Genomic DNA, 15,446 nt, shown 5'->3' on the forward strand with positions numbered 1-15,446 from the left:
ACCCCTGGGGAAGCTGCAAGAGTGAACTGGAAAGCCCAGTCTTTTCCAGCTACCTGGTTACCTTCCTGCTAAAGGTCAAGCACGCTTAATTGGGATTGAATCTGTTGCGAAAACTTGAGTACATAGAAGGCCAAGATGGAGTTGTCACTAATGCCTTTTTATAAATTTCTCTTCCTGTTTTTTGAGTATTTGAGAGAGAGAGCGCGCGCACAATTGCGAAGAGTGGGAAGGGCGGAGAGAGGGGAGAGAGAATCCCAAGCGGGCTCCACTCTCAGCAGCAGAGCCCCATTTGGGGCTCCACCTCACAGACTGTGAGATCATGACCTGAGCTGATACCGAAACGGGCTGTTTAAGTATTTGAGCCACCTAGCTGCCCCATAGTGCCCCTCTTTTTTTTTAATTTTAATTTTTATTTTTATTTATTTCTAGGAGAGAGAGAGAGAGAGAGAGATAGCGTGAGCAGGGGAGGGTCAGAGAGGGAGACACAGACTCTGAAATAGGCTCCAGGCTCCGAGCTGGCAGTCAGTACAGAGCCTGACGCGGGGCTCGAACCCACGAACCGCGAGATCATAACCTAAGCGAAAGTCGAACGCTCAACTGACTAAGCCACCCAGGCACCCCAGTGCCCCTCTTTTTTTAAGAAAGGGAAAAAAATAATTAAGCTATGCTTATTGGAGAAAACTTGGAAAGAGTTAGCCCTTCCCCAAACCCGCACACCCCCCTCCAAGTGGAAAGCAGCGTCACCCATGCTAACGGTCTGACCAGCACCATAATTCCTCTCTAGCTGTGGTTTCACATGGTCACTCAGAGAATCCCAGATGTCCGAAATCCAGGATTTATGTGGCTTAACAATCCATACATGTAACATAGTATTTTCTGTTCTGTTTTGTTTCCCTCTCCCCACAAATAAGTGGTTAATAAGTCGAAGGTGCGTCGTGCAGGCAGTGGGAAGTTAGAACCCAGGAAGCACGGTACTCCCTTCCCATATTTTGACTATGCACTGTTTTCTCTGCACTTCCTTTCAATTTCTTACATATACGGTGGTCACTGGGGACGAATCCAATCTGTTGAAAGGTCCACCTGAGCTCTCACCCCTTCTTCACCCCCGTCCCTCACAACTGCCCTCCAGGTGAACACTGTTGGGTGTGCACATCCCTCCCAAACTTTTCTTTACACTTGTTGGGTTCCTACTCTCCCTTCAATTTCTCCATTCTAATGGTATGTGCGCTGTCCAGTGTAATTTTGTCACTAAAGGGTCCTTACAATTTCTGATGGCTGTGTAATTTTCCTTAACCATGTTTCTTATAGGTGATATGTACAGGCTGAATAAAAATATAAAAGGAGTGTATAGAAACAGATAAACAATGGCCATATAATTTAATTTTTTTCCAGTAGCAACGTTGGAAAGAATACAAGAAACAGGTGAAATGAATAGAAATCATATACTTAATTCAATATTTCCAGTGTTTTGGCATCTCTAAGTTAATATAAAAATTGTGAGTTCACATTTTTCAAAATCTATATTTTTACATGTCTTGTGATATCTCAATTTGTAGGCTGAATTTTTCATGAGAAATAATTGATATATTTTGTAGAGATGCCCGAGTTCGAAATGAGCCAGTTGGTTGCTTAATTGGGCAGGGTTTTTGTTTTTTGTTGTTGTTGTTTTTTAAGTTTCTTATAAATTCTCTATGTCCCATGGGGGACTCAAGTTCACGGCCCTGATATCAAGAGTGCCCTTTTGACTGAGCCAGCCAGTCTCCTTCAATTGGCAGTTTTTAAACTGAATGAAAATTAAGAGTAAAGTGCACTCGCTCAGTCAGCACAAGGCACATTTGAAGTGCGTGTCACTACATGTGGCCGTTAGCTCACAGGCTGCACGTCGTAGGCCAAGCTTTGTGTGTTTTCCTTGCGCTGGGTCTCTGAGGATATATTCCCTTGCACTTCTGGCTGTTGAAGCCCCTGTAAATAAATGCAGAGTGAGGGATTTTGAATTCCTCCGAGTTGTCCATAGAGGGACTGTAAGATGCCCAATGTGGACCCATGTCATGGCCCAGATGCAGCTGGCACCCGGATGTGGCACGGTCCTATTTTAGGTCATGTTTTCCCTGCACTCCCCTCGCCCCCCGCACCCCTGCCACGGCTGCCATCTCCTTACCTTTCACAGAGAACAAGACCCGCAGACGCACAGCCGATGACTCAGCCACCTCGGACTACTGCCCCCCACCCAAACGCCTAAAGACCAACTGCTATAACAATGGAAAAGACCGAGGAGAGGAGGACCAGAGTCGAGGTGACTGTGGGGTGGCAAGGAGGCTGGGGGACCCTACTCAATTGCTGTGGTGAGGGAGCAGCAGTGGGAAGGGCAGTTCAGGAAGCGAATGTGGCTTAGCTGATGAGTGAGAGGCCTCTGACGCCATGTCACACCTTCTCTTTTCTCAACAGAACAAATGGCTTTGGATGTTAGCAACAACAAGGGTAGCCTGGAAGGTAATGTACTCTCCTTTGTAGCTAGTCTTCCCTTCTCGCCCTGGGCAGTGCTCTCGACTACCCTGTTTACCTGCCATGTGGGAGTTTAACCTAGAGCTCTGTGCCTTGACCTCAGGTTGGGGTGTGGACATCTCAGTTGCTACATTTAATACAATGAATTGTCTGATCTTCACGGAGAGTGATTCTGCCCCTGTGAGTGTGCAGGAAGGGAAGGGTAGGAGCACTTTGGCCCCAGGAACTCCAGCCCTGAAACCATGATCTGAGGCATCTTGAGCCTTTCTTGGCAGAGAACCAGAATGGGCTTTGAGGTAAAAGGCAGACATGTCACCACTGTCCCCCTCTCATGCTAACTCTGGTGCATTTGTCCTGCCTGGGAATGAGCCCCTGGAATTGCCCAGAATGTATCAGATGGAATTCAGAATGTATGAGGACAGATGGACTCTCCTTGCTTCCTCAGCCTCATGTCTGTTAGTCAACAAATAACTTTTTTTTTAATTTTTTTTTAATGTTTTATTTATTTCTAGGAGAGAGAGAGAGAGACAGCGTGAGCAGGGGAGGGTCAGAGAGAGAGGGAGTCACAGACTGAAACAGGCTCCAGGCTCTGAGCTGGCAGTCAGCACAGAGCCCGACGCGGGGCTCGAACCCACGAACCGCGAGATCATGACCTAAGCAAAAGTCGGACGCTTAACCGACTAAGCCACCCAGGCGCCTCAACAAATAACTTTTTGAGTGGTTCCCTCAGTGCTAGGTAGGAAAACAACCGCTCCCGACCCAGAGTACCCTGGGCAAAGCTCAGGTTTGGAGCCGTCCCTGGCAGTCCCAAAACCTGGACCCGTAATCCTCCCATCCCCCAACACTCTGTCACCTGTCTGTGCTGTCTGGCCGGGGATGCTGGGTCTCAGGCATTTTAATGGCTCTGCCCACATGATCAGTGATCATTCCTGACCTGCTGAAATGAGGGGAAGGCAGGATATCCTCATGGGAAGGGGCTTAGGTTCTGAAATTGCAGCTCTGGCCACATGTAGGGTTGGTGTGGGCAAGTCTTACCATGACCAGTCAACAAGCAATGGACATTTTTTCAAAGCTTATTCATTTTGAGAGAGAGCAAGCTTACAAGTGTGAGAGGGGATCAGAGGGAGAGAGAATCCCAAGCAGGCTGCAGCCTGTCAGTGCCGAGCCTGAGTCCGACGCAGGGTCAATCTCACGTGACCTAAGCCCAGATGAAAAGATGCTTAACCTACTGAGCTACCCAGGAGCCCCTCCCTCAAGTTCCTCTTTAAAGAATCTCGGGATGGGGTCCCTGGGTGGCTCAGTCGGTTGAGCGTGTGGCTTCTGCTCAGGTCATGAGCTCACTCATGCTGTCTCACTCTGTCTCTCAAAAATAAATAAATGTAAAAACAAATTTTTTTAAAAATAATAAAAAAAAAATAGAGTCTCAGGAATTTTCATGCCAGGTCCTCACAAGCACATCCCACAGCTGGAGTGGCCCTTGTGCCGTGTCCTGTCTCATGCGTTCCTATTGGGCCTTGTGTCTGGCTGTCTTGCGGAACTTCCTGCTTGGGGCTGTTGTTCTGACCTTCCCCGTCTCTGTAATGGGGACAACTCTGAAGCATTGTTGAACAAAATGCGAGGAATCCTTGTTGTTTAGCCAGCATGGAGTACATACTCAAGAGCCCAGACTGTAGGCTTCCGCTGTGGCATTGGGACCGTACTTCCCCAAAGCTGCGTCCCTATCTTCCTTACAGATAGCTGTCTGTCCTGTGGGAGGAAGAACCCGGTGTCCTTTCACCCCCTCTTTGAGGGTGGGCTCTGCCAGACGTGCCGGGTAAGTCCTATGCCCGCCCTGGGCTTCCCTGCCCCTTCCCCACGGCACTTCCCTGTGCCTGCCCAGAAAGAAGCACCCGCATGTTTGCCGTAGGGAAGCCTCTCGTGCAGCCCCCGCTCTGGGGTCAGGTGCTGCAGCAGCGGGACATCCTGCAGTGCCACGCAGGTCCCCGCTGGTGTCCCTGGACAGGGCACCAAGCCACCCGTCCCCCGTTCTGTGGCTGCGTCCTAGGGCCTCAGCCAGGAAACAAGCAGGACCTGGTGGTCCCTGGTCTCCAAGTTTACCAGCATTTTTCTCTGGCTGCCAGGACCGCTTCCTCGAGCTGTTCTACATGTACGACGACGACGGCTATCAGTCCTACTGCACCGTGTGCTGTGAGGGCCGCGAGCTGCTTCTCTGCAGCAACACGAGCTGCTGCCGGTGAGTGTGGGCCAGGGGGCTGTGGGCTTGCTCTGCTGCCCTGAGGGATCCAAGGCCATGGGGCTGTGGTCCTTGTGTCCTGGAAATACAAGTGGGGCTTGGGGATGGGCTTTAGAAACATAGGTTTGTGAGGGGGCGCCTGGGTGGCTCAGTCGGTTAAGCATCCATCTTCGGCTCAGGTCAGGATCCCACAGCTTGTGAGTTAAGCCCTGCATAGGGCTCTGAGCTGTCAGCCTGCTTCAAATTGGGGGTCTCCTTCTCTCTCTGCCCTCTCATGTTCTGTCTCTTTATCAAATATAAATAAATCTTAAAAAGAAAAAAAGACATAGGTCTGTGAGGGTGGGCATGGCCCCCTGGAGATGAGCCAATTCTGGGGACCTGGTGGGGAGCTCTTCAGTGCACAGAACCAGTGGGCTGAGGTCACCTGGGCATCCAAGGGAGACGTTAGTGTTGCCCCGATCATGACCCATGACCCAGTGCCTCCCAGCCTGTGGGAAGGAGCCTCTTGGGCCCCGAGAAGTTTCAGGCGGTCCAGTGCTCTCTCTGGGGAAGGTGGGGGTACGTAGGAGGGCTGTCCAGTGACTGAAGCATCCCTCCCCCTCGGACGCCTGGCGCAGGTGCTTCTGTGTGGAGTGCCTGGAGGTGCTGGTGGGCACGGGCACGGCAGCCGACGCGAAGCTGCAGGAGCCCTGGAGCTGCTACATGTGCCTCCCACAGCGCTGTCATGGCGTCCTGCGGCGCCGGAAGGACTGGAATGTGCGCCTGCAGGCCTTCTTCACCAGCGACATGGGGCTCGAATATGTAAGCCACGGGCTTCTTCCCCCAGCACCACCCACCCCACGCATGCTCTGGAAGTCTGTTGCAAGAGTTCATAGAAAAGATGCATTGTGCAGACAAGCATCTGAGAGCCTCAGACCACATCCTGTGCACAGTTCTCGGGCTTCTCCAGGGCCCTCTCTCCCCTCCTCCTTTGTGGCCTCTCTTGTATGGCCTGCTGAAGGAATGGTTACAGAACTAACCAAGCCTTAGCCTTAGTGGAACTGAAGAGGGAAGGGAAGCCTGTGACTTGCTCTTAAATCTTAGTGGAACTGGGCTCCTTTCTGCCGTCCATGGAGGGAGGCTCCAGGTCATTCCTTAATAGGGCAACGTGTTTTTGTGTGTGTGTGTATCTGTATCAAAGTCGCATCTGTGTTCGTGTCTAAGGGTAGAGTGGCCATTCTCTGCCAGAGCTCCTGAGGGGATCCCAGCTTAGAAGTTGCAGAGCACAGGGCTTTTGACTCTCAGAGGAAGGTCAGCCCTCCCCTCCACCAGAGGTTGAGTCTTCCCCCTGCACCTTGACCTCCATGACCTCCTTCTTTAACCTGGCAGGAAGCCCCCAAGTTATACCCTGCGATTCCCGCAGCCCGAAGGCGGCCCATTCGAGTCTTATCCCTGTTTGATGGAATTGCAACAGGTGAGTTTGGAGTTCACCTAGGGATGCTCACCTGTTCCAGGTGTCCCATCATTAATGGTCAGAAACACTCCTCGGATGACCTGTTGGTCACTTGTTCTGAGAAATCCCTGGCTCCTTGTTTCTCTCCTCAAACCTCTCCCGCCATTTCATCTACCTGGCCCTCCTTTGGGCCTTTCAATGACACGTATATCTTAGCTGTGTTGTATTTTTTATTATGTACAAGTATCTTGGTCATTGATTTTCCATTCCATAAGCATAGATTTGTTGGAGGTGAATTAGGCAGCTCTGAATATCTCTAGTCTTGGTTCTCTTCCACATCCCCAGGTTGCCCAAGTATAGAATGAGCACAGCCCATGTGCATATTGGCCCTGGAAGTTTAGCCTGATTTAACTCATTTAATCTTTACAGCCACCCTGCGATTCATCTATTCTTACCAGAGTAGGAAGCAGTAGAAATCGGCTGCTATGCACTTCGCCTCATTTGTACTCAATGTGTGTACATTGGTGTCCAGATTCCTAACTCACTGACCGCTTTTAATGACTCCCTACCCACCCCTGCCAACCCAGTCATTACTGGTGGCTCTTGTTTTCTCCACTTTGTTGGGCCTTATAAAGACTTGTTTGTGTTGACACAGATAACTCAGAGTAGGACTGAGTCGTGGCCATGCCACCAGGCCTTAGGAGAATTCTCTGAACATGGTTTTGGTGAGGATTCCTGTCTGTGTGTCTGTGTTTGACTGTGCTGGGTAGTAGGCGCTGGGGCCTTGGCGAGGTTCTGCCAGTGGGCTATACCAGTTACCCATATATTTTCTTCATGAAACTCTGCAAACCAGGGCACCTGGTGTGGCCAGCGTTGGTTTCTGGGCCATCTGCCTGGTTCTCTCGAGGACAGCCGTGCCCTTGCTGGGTCTGGTCTGAGATCTAGAGATGGCTGAGAATCACTGGAGGGAGGGCCCCGTGGAGGACGACCCTAATGTGTTTTCTGTCCCCTGACCCCCTATAGGGTACTTGGTCCTCAAAGAATTGGGCATCAAAGTGGAAAAGTATGTTGCCTCTGAAGTGTGTGAGGAATCCATCGCGGTGGGGACTGTCAAGCATGAGGGCAACATCAAATATGTGAACGACGTCCGGAACATCACAAAGAGAAATGTGAGGGCTGCTTGCACCCCTGCGGAGACCTGCCCCACCCCCCCTCCCCCTCCTTCAGCCCTGAGCCCCACAAGTCCTTATGGCCATGTGGTCCCCTTCCCCATGCCCAGGGGTATGGTAGAAGAGAGAACCTGGCATTATGTCAAGATCTAGTACCAAGATCCACAAATTGGAAACTACTTCTTGGGTCATAAGTGGAGTTGGGGACTTAAGTGACCAAGCAAGAGTCTAAAAGTGGGTTTTCATTTTCTTACTTTCCTTTCTTGCCTTCCTTTTTTTTTTTTAAGGTAGGCTCCACAACTTTTGTGGGGCTTTAACCCATGGGCCTGAGATACAGTTGCATATTCCATTGACTGAGCCAGTCTGGTGCCTAGAAATGGGTTTTCTTGGGGCACCTGAGTGGCTCAGTCGGTTAGCACCTGACTCTTGATCATGGCTCACATCATCATCTCATGGTTCATGAGTTCAAGTCCCAAGTCAGCTCTGTGCCAACAGCAGGGAGTCTGCTTGGAATTCTGTCTCTCCCCCTCTCTTTCTCTGACTTTTTCTGTCATCCTTTCACTCTCAAAATAAGTAGATAAACTTTTAAAAAAGTAGGTTTTCTTGATAGATTGCCTGGAACCTTGGCTGTATCCCTCCATCCTCACCTCCATCCCTCCCCTAAGAATGTTTTTCTCTCACAGATTGAAGAATGGGGCCCCTTTGACTTGGTGATTGGTGGAAGCCCATGCAATGATCTCTCAAATGTGAATCCAGCCAGGAAAGGCCTGTATGGTGAGCATCCTAGCAGACCTTTTGTCATCTGAGTGCTGGTCCAAGAGGAGTGGCCTAAGAAAGAAGTGTTTGTTTCTGGCCAACCTTACCTATTGGCTATTTCCCTGTCCATAGCAAGTCCTGTCCCCAGAGATTTCTTGTTTAAATACTGCACTGCTGATGCCCATGTCCTTAGTCATTCCAAAAGACTGCAGGTACAAAGACTGTAGGGTATCACTAGAGTCAGGTGATCACCCGGGAACCCACTGGTCTTACTATGGGGGACGGGTGGCGGATATGAACCTGGCTCTGCCATCTTCTTTTCTGGGCTCAGAGGGTACCGGCCGGCTCTTCTTTGAGTTCTACCACCTGCTGAATTACACACGCCCCAAGGAGGGTGATGACCGGCCCTTCTTCTGGATGTTTGAGAATGTGGTGGCCATGAAGGTTGGTGACAAGAGGGACATCTCTCGGTTCCTGGAGGTAAGGGGACCCAGGATCCTGAGTGTCAAGAGTGCATGGGTGGGTGAGTCCTGCTGGCGTTGAGGATGGTTGGGTGTTTCACCTTTGGTGAATGGTTTTCGGTTCTAGGTGGAGGACCTGGCTAAATCAAAAACTAATGGAGTCAAGTGGGTTGATTCTTTTTTAGTACATGGAAGATAACTTGATCTCTAACCTCACCCTGAATCCCACTGAAGTCTGATGAAATCCTCATCTCTCTGCTTTTGGAGGCCTCTGGAGATTTGACTAAACTGTTCTTCACTCTGGGGACGTTTTCCTCATCCCTGTCCTGAGAATCGCTGCTCTGAGGGGCTGCCAGCAGTTCATTATGATGCATCATCATCAAGCATTACCGTGAATGCTTTTTATACATTTAAGTCATTTTCTCTAAAACTTTATAGCCTCTGTTCAGCTGGAGAGGCTATATAGAACTGGCTTGTTCATTCCCTCATGGTGTATGTACCTGGCATTTCATACAGAAGACAGAAGCCCTAATTTCTTAAAACTGCATTCCTGCACCCACCTCCTAGCTTGACAGATTGCAATTTTGAGCTGCTTTTACTACCTGTACATATTCTGTAATTCTGTGGCTTATCTAAGGCTATATCCTATCTTAGAAACTGAAGGTCCAATTGGTGTCTCTCTCCACCATTAATATCTGGGTACTTCTGTCTTCCAGCTAGATTCTTACATTTTTTCAAAAGTTTATTTATCTTGAGAGAGAGAAAGAGAGAGAGAGCAAGGAAGGGATGGAGAGAGAGAGGGAGAGAAAGACTCCCAAGCAGACTCCATGCTATCACAGAGTCTGATGCCGGGCTTGATCCCATGACTGTGAGATAGACTGTGAGATAAAGACCTGAGCTGAAATCAAGAGTCAGACACTTAACCAACTGAGTCACCCAGGCTCCCCCAGCTAGATTCTTGATGGGAATTGGTCTTTCCTCTTGCTGAGGGGAACCATGCCTCCTCTGTTGCCAGGGGGCCGCCCTGTTACTGCCCAGGTCAAGCCCCACTCTGGCTTCCACCTGAATTGTGCCCTGGGCTCCCAGCTGCTGCCCTTCTCTCTCTGCAGTGTAACCCGGTGATGATCGATGCCATCAAAGTGTCTGCTGCTCACAGGGCCCGCTACTTCTGGGGCAACCTGCCTGGAATGAACAGGTAACAAGGGGCTCAAGCTGGGTCAGGTAGCAGCTGCGTTACTAACTGTGAAATCTTGTGATCCAGAGAATCATTCAAACCTTCTAGAAAGCATTGACTCTGCTTAGAAATGGCCCCAGCTGGGGTTCAGACCAATCCCTGGTGTTAATGGCTGATGCCTGTTGGGAAGTATAGCAACTACCTGGAAATCTGAGGCTGGGACTCCTTCGTCTTCTCTGACTTGTTCCCATGCTGCCCATGGATGCCTCGAGCCAGACTCTAGAGCAGATTGCTGATAGCCCACTTCTTCTCCCAGTTGCTCTCCAATCAGGAAACATAAGTAAATTGTTAGATGAAGTGATCCCTGGATGAGGCCTGTGGTGACTAGCCAGGTGGCCGCGCCGTGATAACCTGTCTCCCTTGGAACTTTTGGTCAATCTTTTCATGTTGAAAGCCACAAAGTCAATGGCATTGCTGAGGATTCATTATCTCCTGTGTGCAGTTTCCAGGAGAACAACCTGCTAATTAAGAAACCAAATGTGATGGTCATGTGACATCCCAGACTTGCAAATGAGTTGAGCTTAAAAAAAATATGTCTCTTTTAGAAGCAAGGAGTGGAAGCATAATTTTCAGGCATTTAGCAAAGTGTGAACAGAGGGGAGAAAGTGCTGGAATAGCTTGTAGGATTTCTGTTGGGCATGTTGTGGTTTTTTTTTTAATGTTTTTTTAAAAATTTATTTCTGAGAGAGCGAGAGAGACAGAGCGTAAGCAGGGGAGGGTCAGAGAGAGGGGGAAACACAGAATCCAAAGCACGCTCCAGGCTCTGAGCAAGCTGTCAGCACAGAGCCCGACGCAGGGCTTGAACCCACGAACCGTGGGATCATGACCTGAGCCGAAGTCGGACACTTAGCCGACAGAGCCACCCAGGCGCCCCATGGGTATGTTGTGTTTTTATTTGGCTAATCAGCCAGTGAAATGGAAAATGTCCATGTCTGGATGAAGTGGGCTCTTGCACTCAACACATGAGCTCTCTGTGCCAGGCCCTCCTGTGGGTGCTGCTAGCTTAGCTGTAAACTCGTTAGATGTCCGTCTTGGCTCATGGAGTCGACATGCTCATGGCAGATCAGTAGAGAAGACAGTCAATAATTTTGGAGTCATGGCTGGAGGTGGGGGCATTGTAAGAACTAGCGGGGAGGCTTTTCCTTCCAGCAGGGCCTTAAGTGAAAGGGTAGAGGTGCACAGCTATTTAAACAAAGGACAAATATTCCAGGCAGAAGGAATAGGGCAAAAGGGGCAGTATTCACTAACGCATTGGAAGACCAGCTCAGAGAGCAGTGTTCCAGAGGCCAGAGTGGCCGGGGCAGTAAGACAAAGGACTCGGAAGTATGGGCCGAGTTATGTGGTCGTAACATAGGAATCTATGAGCTGTTTTAAGCAAGTGAGAGTTGGATCTCATATTCATGGTCCTTGCTCATAGAAGGATGGACAGTAGCAGTATGAGGGCAGCAATGGGGAGACCAGTGAGGCCCCAGCAGGCACCATCCATACATACTCAACACAATGCAAGTAAGGCCCTCGGTGGGGGAGGGGCGTGGCAGCTCAGGAGTCCTGTGGAACTTCATAGAGGATTGGATTGTGGGTAATGTGAGAGTAGGAATAACAGAATTTGCCGATGCATTGGGTGTAGGGTATCAGATGAAAGGGGCCTGCGGCAGAGTCTCCAGAGCTTCCTGCCTGAGTTGTGAGAAGAACGGAGTGGCTACAGCTGTGCCCTACAGGGCTGTAGGAGGGGCGACCCAACCATCACCTCGTGGCCACAGACCCAAATCCAACCATTAGTCCAAACACCTTGGTTGTGTAGAGTCGGAACACACCTATGCTGTGTCCCCCAGCTGCCTTCACTCCCTTGGGTTCAGGGAAGACTCAAGATTCAGGTTAGGCAGGCATTTGAAATCTGGAAGGTGAGGTCAGGGAAATCTCTGACAGAATCTAGGGGAATGTTTTGTGTGATCCAGTGGCCCCTCTTATGGGCACCATATTCATTCTTAAGTCTGATTGCCTTTTGGCCTTGAAGTTCCTAACACAGGGGTTGCTGTGGTGTTTGTTCATCAACTCTGTGTGTTCAGACCTTTCTCTGGTTTTCTGCTTTAGAACTGCTTAACCCCTTGGCTCCTCAATTTCTGGCCCTTCCCCTTCTCTGGCATCTGTCTGCCTTTCTGTATTTGCAGGTTTTAATGGGAAAAGGTAAAAGGGTAATTGGTAGTATTGTGAACTACCTCCTGTCTCTCTTGTACCTCCCTTTTAGCCCTGAAAGCTTCTGGAGGCCGCATCCCCCCTGTAAACCACCAAATCATGGGCTGATGTGCTAGTTGTAACAAGTAGACCTAATGCAAAGACGTAATCCAAGCTCCTGTTGAGGCCCAGAGAGGTGGCCTAACTTGCTCAAGGTGACTCAGCCAGTTAGCAGTTGGGGCTGGACTGGAGGGGTTTTCTGACTCTTTCTGTGTGCTTTCCCTCCTCCTGCTCTCTCGGGGGAGAGCTCTGCCTAATATTAAAATTTGGAAACAGGGAGCGTTCTCTCCGGGATATTGGGCTGCTCCTTCAAGGGGCTAGTCTCTCCATGGCTTTGTTGAAAAGTCTGGTGCTCTTGCCAGGCTCATTATTTTTTTTATCAGGTATTTGTAGCAAGTTCACTGCCAGAGCTCATTTTGGCAGTCTTCGGCCCTCACTCCCACCGTGGGGAGCGCCTAGCCGAGGCCCCTTTATAGTTGGTAGAAAGTAATGGGTTTTGGATGTTCCCAGGCCCGTGATAGCATCAAAGAATGATAAACTCGAGCTGCAGGACTGCTTGGAGTTCAATAGGACAGCAAAGGTAAGATGTTCTAAAAATGGTCTCTGGAAACACACTTGGTGACCTCCAAGCGAGGACTTGACCGTGGTGTCTAAGTTTGCTCCTGCCACCCCCACCCCCCACATGACTCCCTGGTGCTGGGCTTCTTTTCCCACGTCCTTGCTCTGTCCCATCTTTAGGCACAGCGTAGGAGAGGTTCTTGATAAACAAATAATCACCATGAGAAAAGGCAACTAGACTTTCCAATTGTGAATATGTACTCCATAGACGTAGAGACTCAGATGATTTCAGCTTGTTCTAGTAACAAACGAGTAAGTCTACCTTTGACCCCTAAAAAAATTTGTGAAGTCATAGATAATTATATTAAGACCTCCATAAATATAATGTTTACATCACGCTAAGTTTTATTCATTCAAAACCCAGTGAGCCATTCTCTACAATCTGGGTGGGTTTTTACTTTTGCTTAATCTGCTTGGTCAATAACCCCGGTGTTTTCATGGCCCCCACGTGATCTCATTCATGGTCACTTTTTTGTTTATCTGCTGTTCTCTGTGAGGCTTGTCCTTCATGTTCGTTAACTTCTTGGTGTTTGTGGGAAGCACAATGTTCTTGCCTTTCCAGCTCTCCTTTTCTCACTCCCTCTGCCTCCCTTTCTGCTGCACCTGCCTTTCCTCCCGCATCTTCCCTAGGTGCCTTTGAGCCTTGACTTGACCCCGACCCTTCATTCTGCGCTCACTCCATGATGTCGTTTTGTTCTCCAGTTAAAGAAAGTACAGACAATAACCACCAAGTCGAACTCGATCAGACAGGGGAAAAACCAACTTTTCCCTGTTGTCATGAATGGCAAAGAAGATGTTTTGTGGTGCACTGAGCTAGAAAGGTGAGCAGGGCTGCACGTGAAGAGGGAAATCCCACAGGCAGAGAGAAAGGGGAAGAACCCATGGTTAAGGATGGCGGCACAAACGGCCAGGTGCTTGCCTTAATTTGCACGGTCTCACTGACCTATGTTCGTGGGGCTGGAAATAACACCTTTGCAGAGTCAGTGCTGGCTTTCCTGGTAGAAATGGCAGGAGGGTGGTGGTGAGGAATCTGGAACACGAGGTTGTTAGTCTGCACCATCTCCGTTGTGGCTGTGCCGCCTGGCAGCTACCTGCCCCGACACGCTGGGTTCCAGGGTGTCTGAGTAGCCAGCTCAAGAAAACCCAACTGACTTGCCAATTGTCTTTCTGTGAAGATTTCTTCTGCCACATTGTTGGTTCTAAAGCTGATTCCTGCTTAGCCACAGTCTGCCATCTCCATTTATTTGGCTAAGTTGGTAGTTTATTTTGATTCAAAAAGCCAGCTCTTGGATTTCAATTGTCCTATTCTGGTTTCAATTTTTGTTTTCTTTTGTTTTTCCTTGTTGTTGGAAATGTAGGAAGGGCTATGACTAGTCCCCGTTACACGTTTGGCTGTGTCTCCGGATTTGGTAGCGTATTATTATTCCAGTTATTTCAGTCCTATGGCTGGTTTTATTTCTAATTTGATTTCTTAACAAGTCTTCTTAGTATAAAAGTAAGTTCTGATTTGTAGAAAGAAACTGATGGGTATCCTTGCCCATTCATCTTGTGGGCTCTTCTGTAGTTGGAAATGTAAACCTAATATGTTGGGCTGGCCCTGTGAAACGGGGGCTGGTGCAGATGGCTGTCATTTTATTGGCCAAACGACACAGGAGCCTAAGGGGTTACATCCCTGGCGTGTTTCTTAACATTCACTCAGCCTAACATTCACTCAGCCGTTGGCCCAGTGGTGTGCTCTTTAGAATTAGTTTGTAAACTCGGGAAAGACTGAGGTCCAGTGTATCCGCAGCCTCTCACCAGGCCTGGTAGAATCCCACAGAGGAAGCTCTTGGTCTGTTCGGTTGCCATCTGCCATTATGTCCAGCTTGGACCTTGATCTAACAACTGGCTCTGAAGAGATAAAGAAAATGCAGGATATATCAGTATAGTCAGTGAATTATTTGAGCAGGTGATAACCCACTTCTGGAAGTGTCCTTATTTCTTATTAAGGAGATTGCCTGACTCTTCTCATCTTGTAGTTTGAGGCAGCTACAAGTCTGTCTGTTTGCTGTCTGGGTTTCTTGGCATGTATTCACTCATCCATCCATCCAGTTATTCATTCATTCTTATGGGAAAGGTCCACGGAGCACCGGCTATGTGCCGGGAGCCCAGCGCTAATGCTTGGCTATGTACAGAACAGGCATTCTCATATAGGAACCCTGCCCTTGTGTTCTGAAGGACCAGTGCCCCTGACCTCTGGAGGTCAAGAGAGGGCTCAAGTGAAGGCCTGGTTGGCCTGATGGGATAAAGAGCAGAAAGAGCAGTGCCATGCTGTTTCCATCGAGGATCTTCCAGTGGTGCTAAGCCTGCTGGCAGGGGCGCTTCTGACTCCCTATCTCTGCTCTGGTGCCTCCTGCCAGGATCTTCGGCTTTCCTGTACACTACACGGATGTGTCCAACATGGGCCGCGGTGCCCGCCAGAAGCTGCTTGGGAGGTCCTGGAGTGTGCCCGTCATCCGACATCTCTTCGCCCCCCTGAAGGACTACTTTGCCTGTGAATAGCCCCCCAGGCACCCTGAGCCCAGGAGACTGGGGCAGGTGGGGCAGAGCCAGGACCCAGAAGGTACAGCCCCAGCTCTGCCCTTCCTCTGCTCAGCATCGTGGGGTCGCGCCACCCAACCTCCACAGGAACAGAGCCGCGTGACCCCCTCCTGGCAGGGAAAGCCTGAGGGGCCGCCCTCGTGCACAATTCAGACCTGGCTGCTAGGAGTGGCCAAACACGGTGCTTATTTTGTCTTCTAAAATTTTTAAAACTTGAAGTAGATAGTAA

The 15,446-nt window shown here is 49.6% G+C and overlaps 1 protein-coding gene across 7 annotated transcripts in view; it reads left to right on the forward strand.

The window, feature by feature from the left end:
• Window positions 1-15,446, forward strand: part of DNMT3B (DNA methyltransferase 3 beta) — a 39,644-nt gene extending 24,198 nt beyond the window's left edge. For 2 of the 7 annotated variants that reach the window (XM_039237724.1, XM_039237723.1), the window contains exons 10-23: window positions 912-971; window positions 2,168-2,293; window positions 2,446-2,490; window positions 4,236-4,315; window positions 4,623-4,735; window positions 5,353-5,536; window positions 6,104-6,188; window positions 7,191-7,336; window positions 8,020-8,110; window positions 8,424-8,572; window positions 9,663-9,748; window positions 12,530-12,599; window positions 13,340-13,458; window positions 15,037-15,446. In XM_039237724.1, coding sequence (XP_039093655.1) covers window positions 912-971; window positions 2,168-2,293; window positions 2,446-2,490; window positions 4,236-4,315; window positions 4,623-4,735; window positions 5,353-5,536; window positions 6,104-6,188; window positions 7,191-7,336; window positions 8,020-8,110; window positions 8,424-8,572; window positions 9,663-9,748; window positions 12,530-12,599; window positions 13,340-13,458; window positions 15,037-15,178 — 1,496 coding nt within the window. In that variant the 3' untranslated portion in view covers window positions 15,179-15,446. Of the gene's footprint in view, window positions 1-911; window positions 972-2,167; window positions 2,294-2,445; window positions 2,491-4,235; window positions 4,316-4,622; window positions 4,736-5,352; window positions 5,537-6,103; window positions 6,189-7,190; window positions 7,337-8,019; window positions 8,111-8,423; window positions 8,573-9,662; window positions 9,749-12,529; window positions 12,600-13,339; window positions 13,459-15,036 lie in introns of those variants that run through there. The other 5 variants (XM_039237725.1, XM_039237729.1, XM_039237726.1 and 2 more) reach the window with 5 other exon arrangements.

The sequence above is a fragment of the Hyaena hyaena genome, unplaced genomic scaffold (genome assembly GCF_003009895.1).
Source record: "Hyaena hyaena isolate Hyena2069 unplaced genomic scaffold, ASM300989v1 scaffold_131, whole genome shotgun sequence".
Lineage (NCBI taxonomy): Eukaryota > Metazoa > Chordata > Mammalia > Carnivora > Hyaenidae > Hyaena > Hyaena hyaena.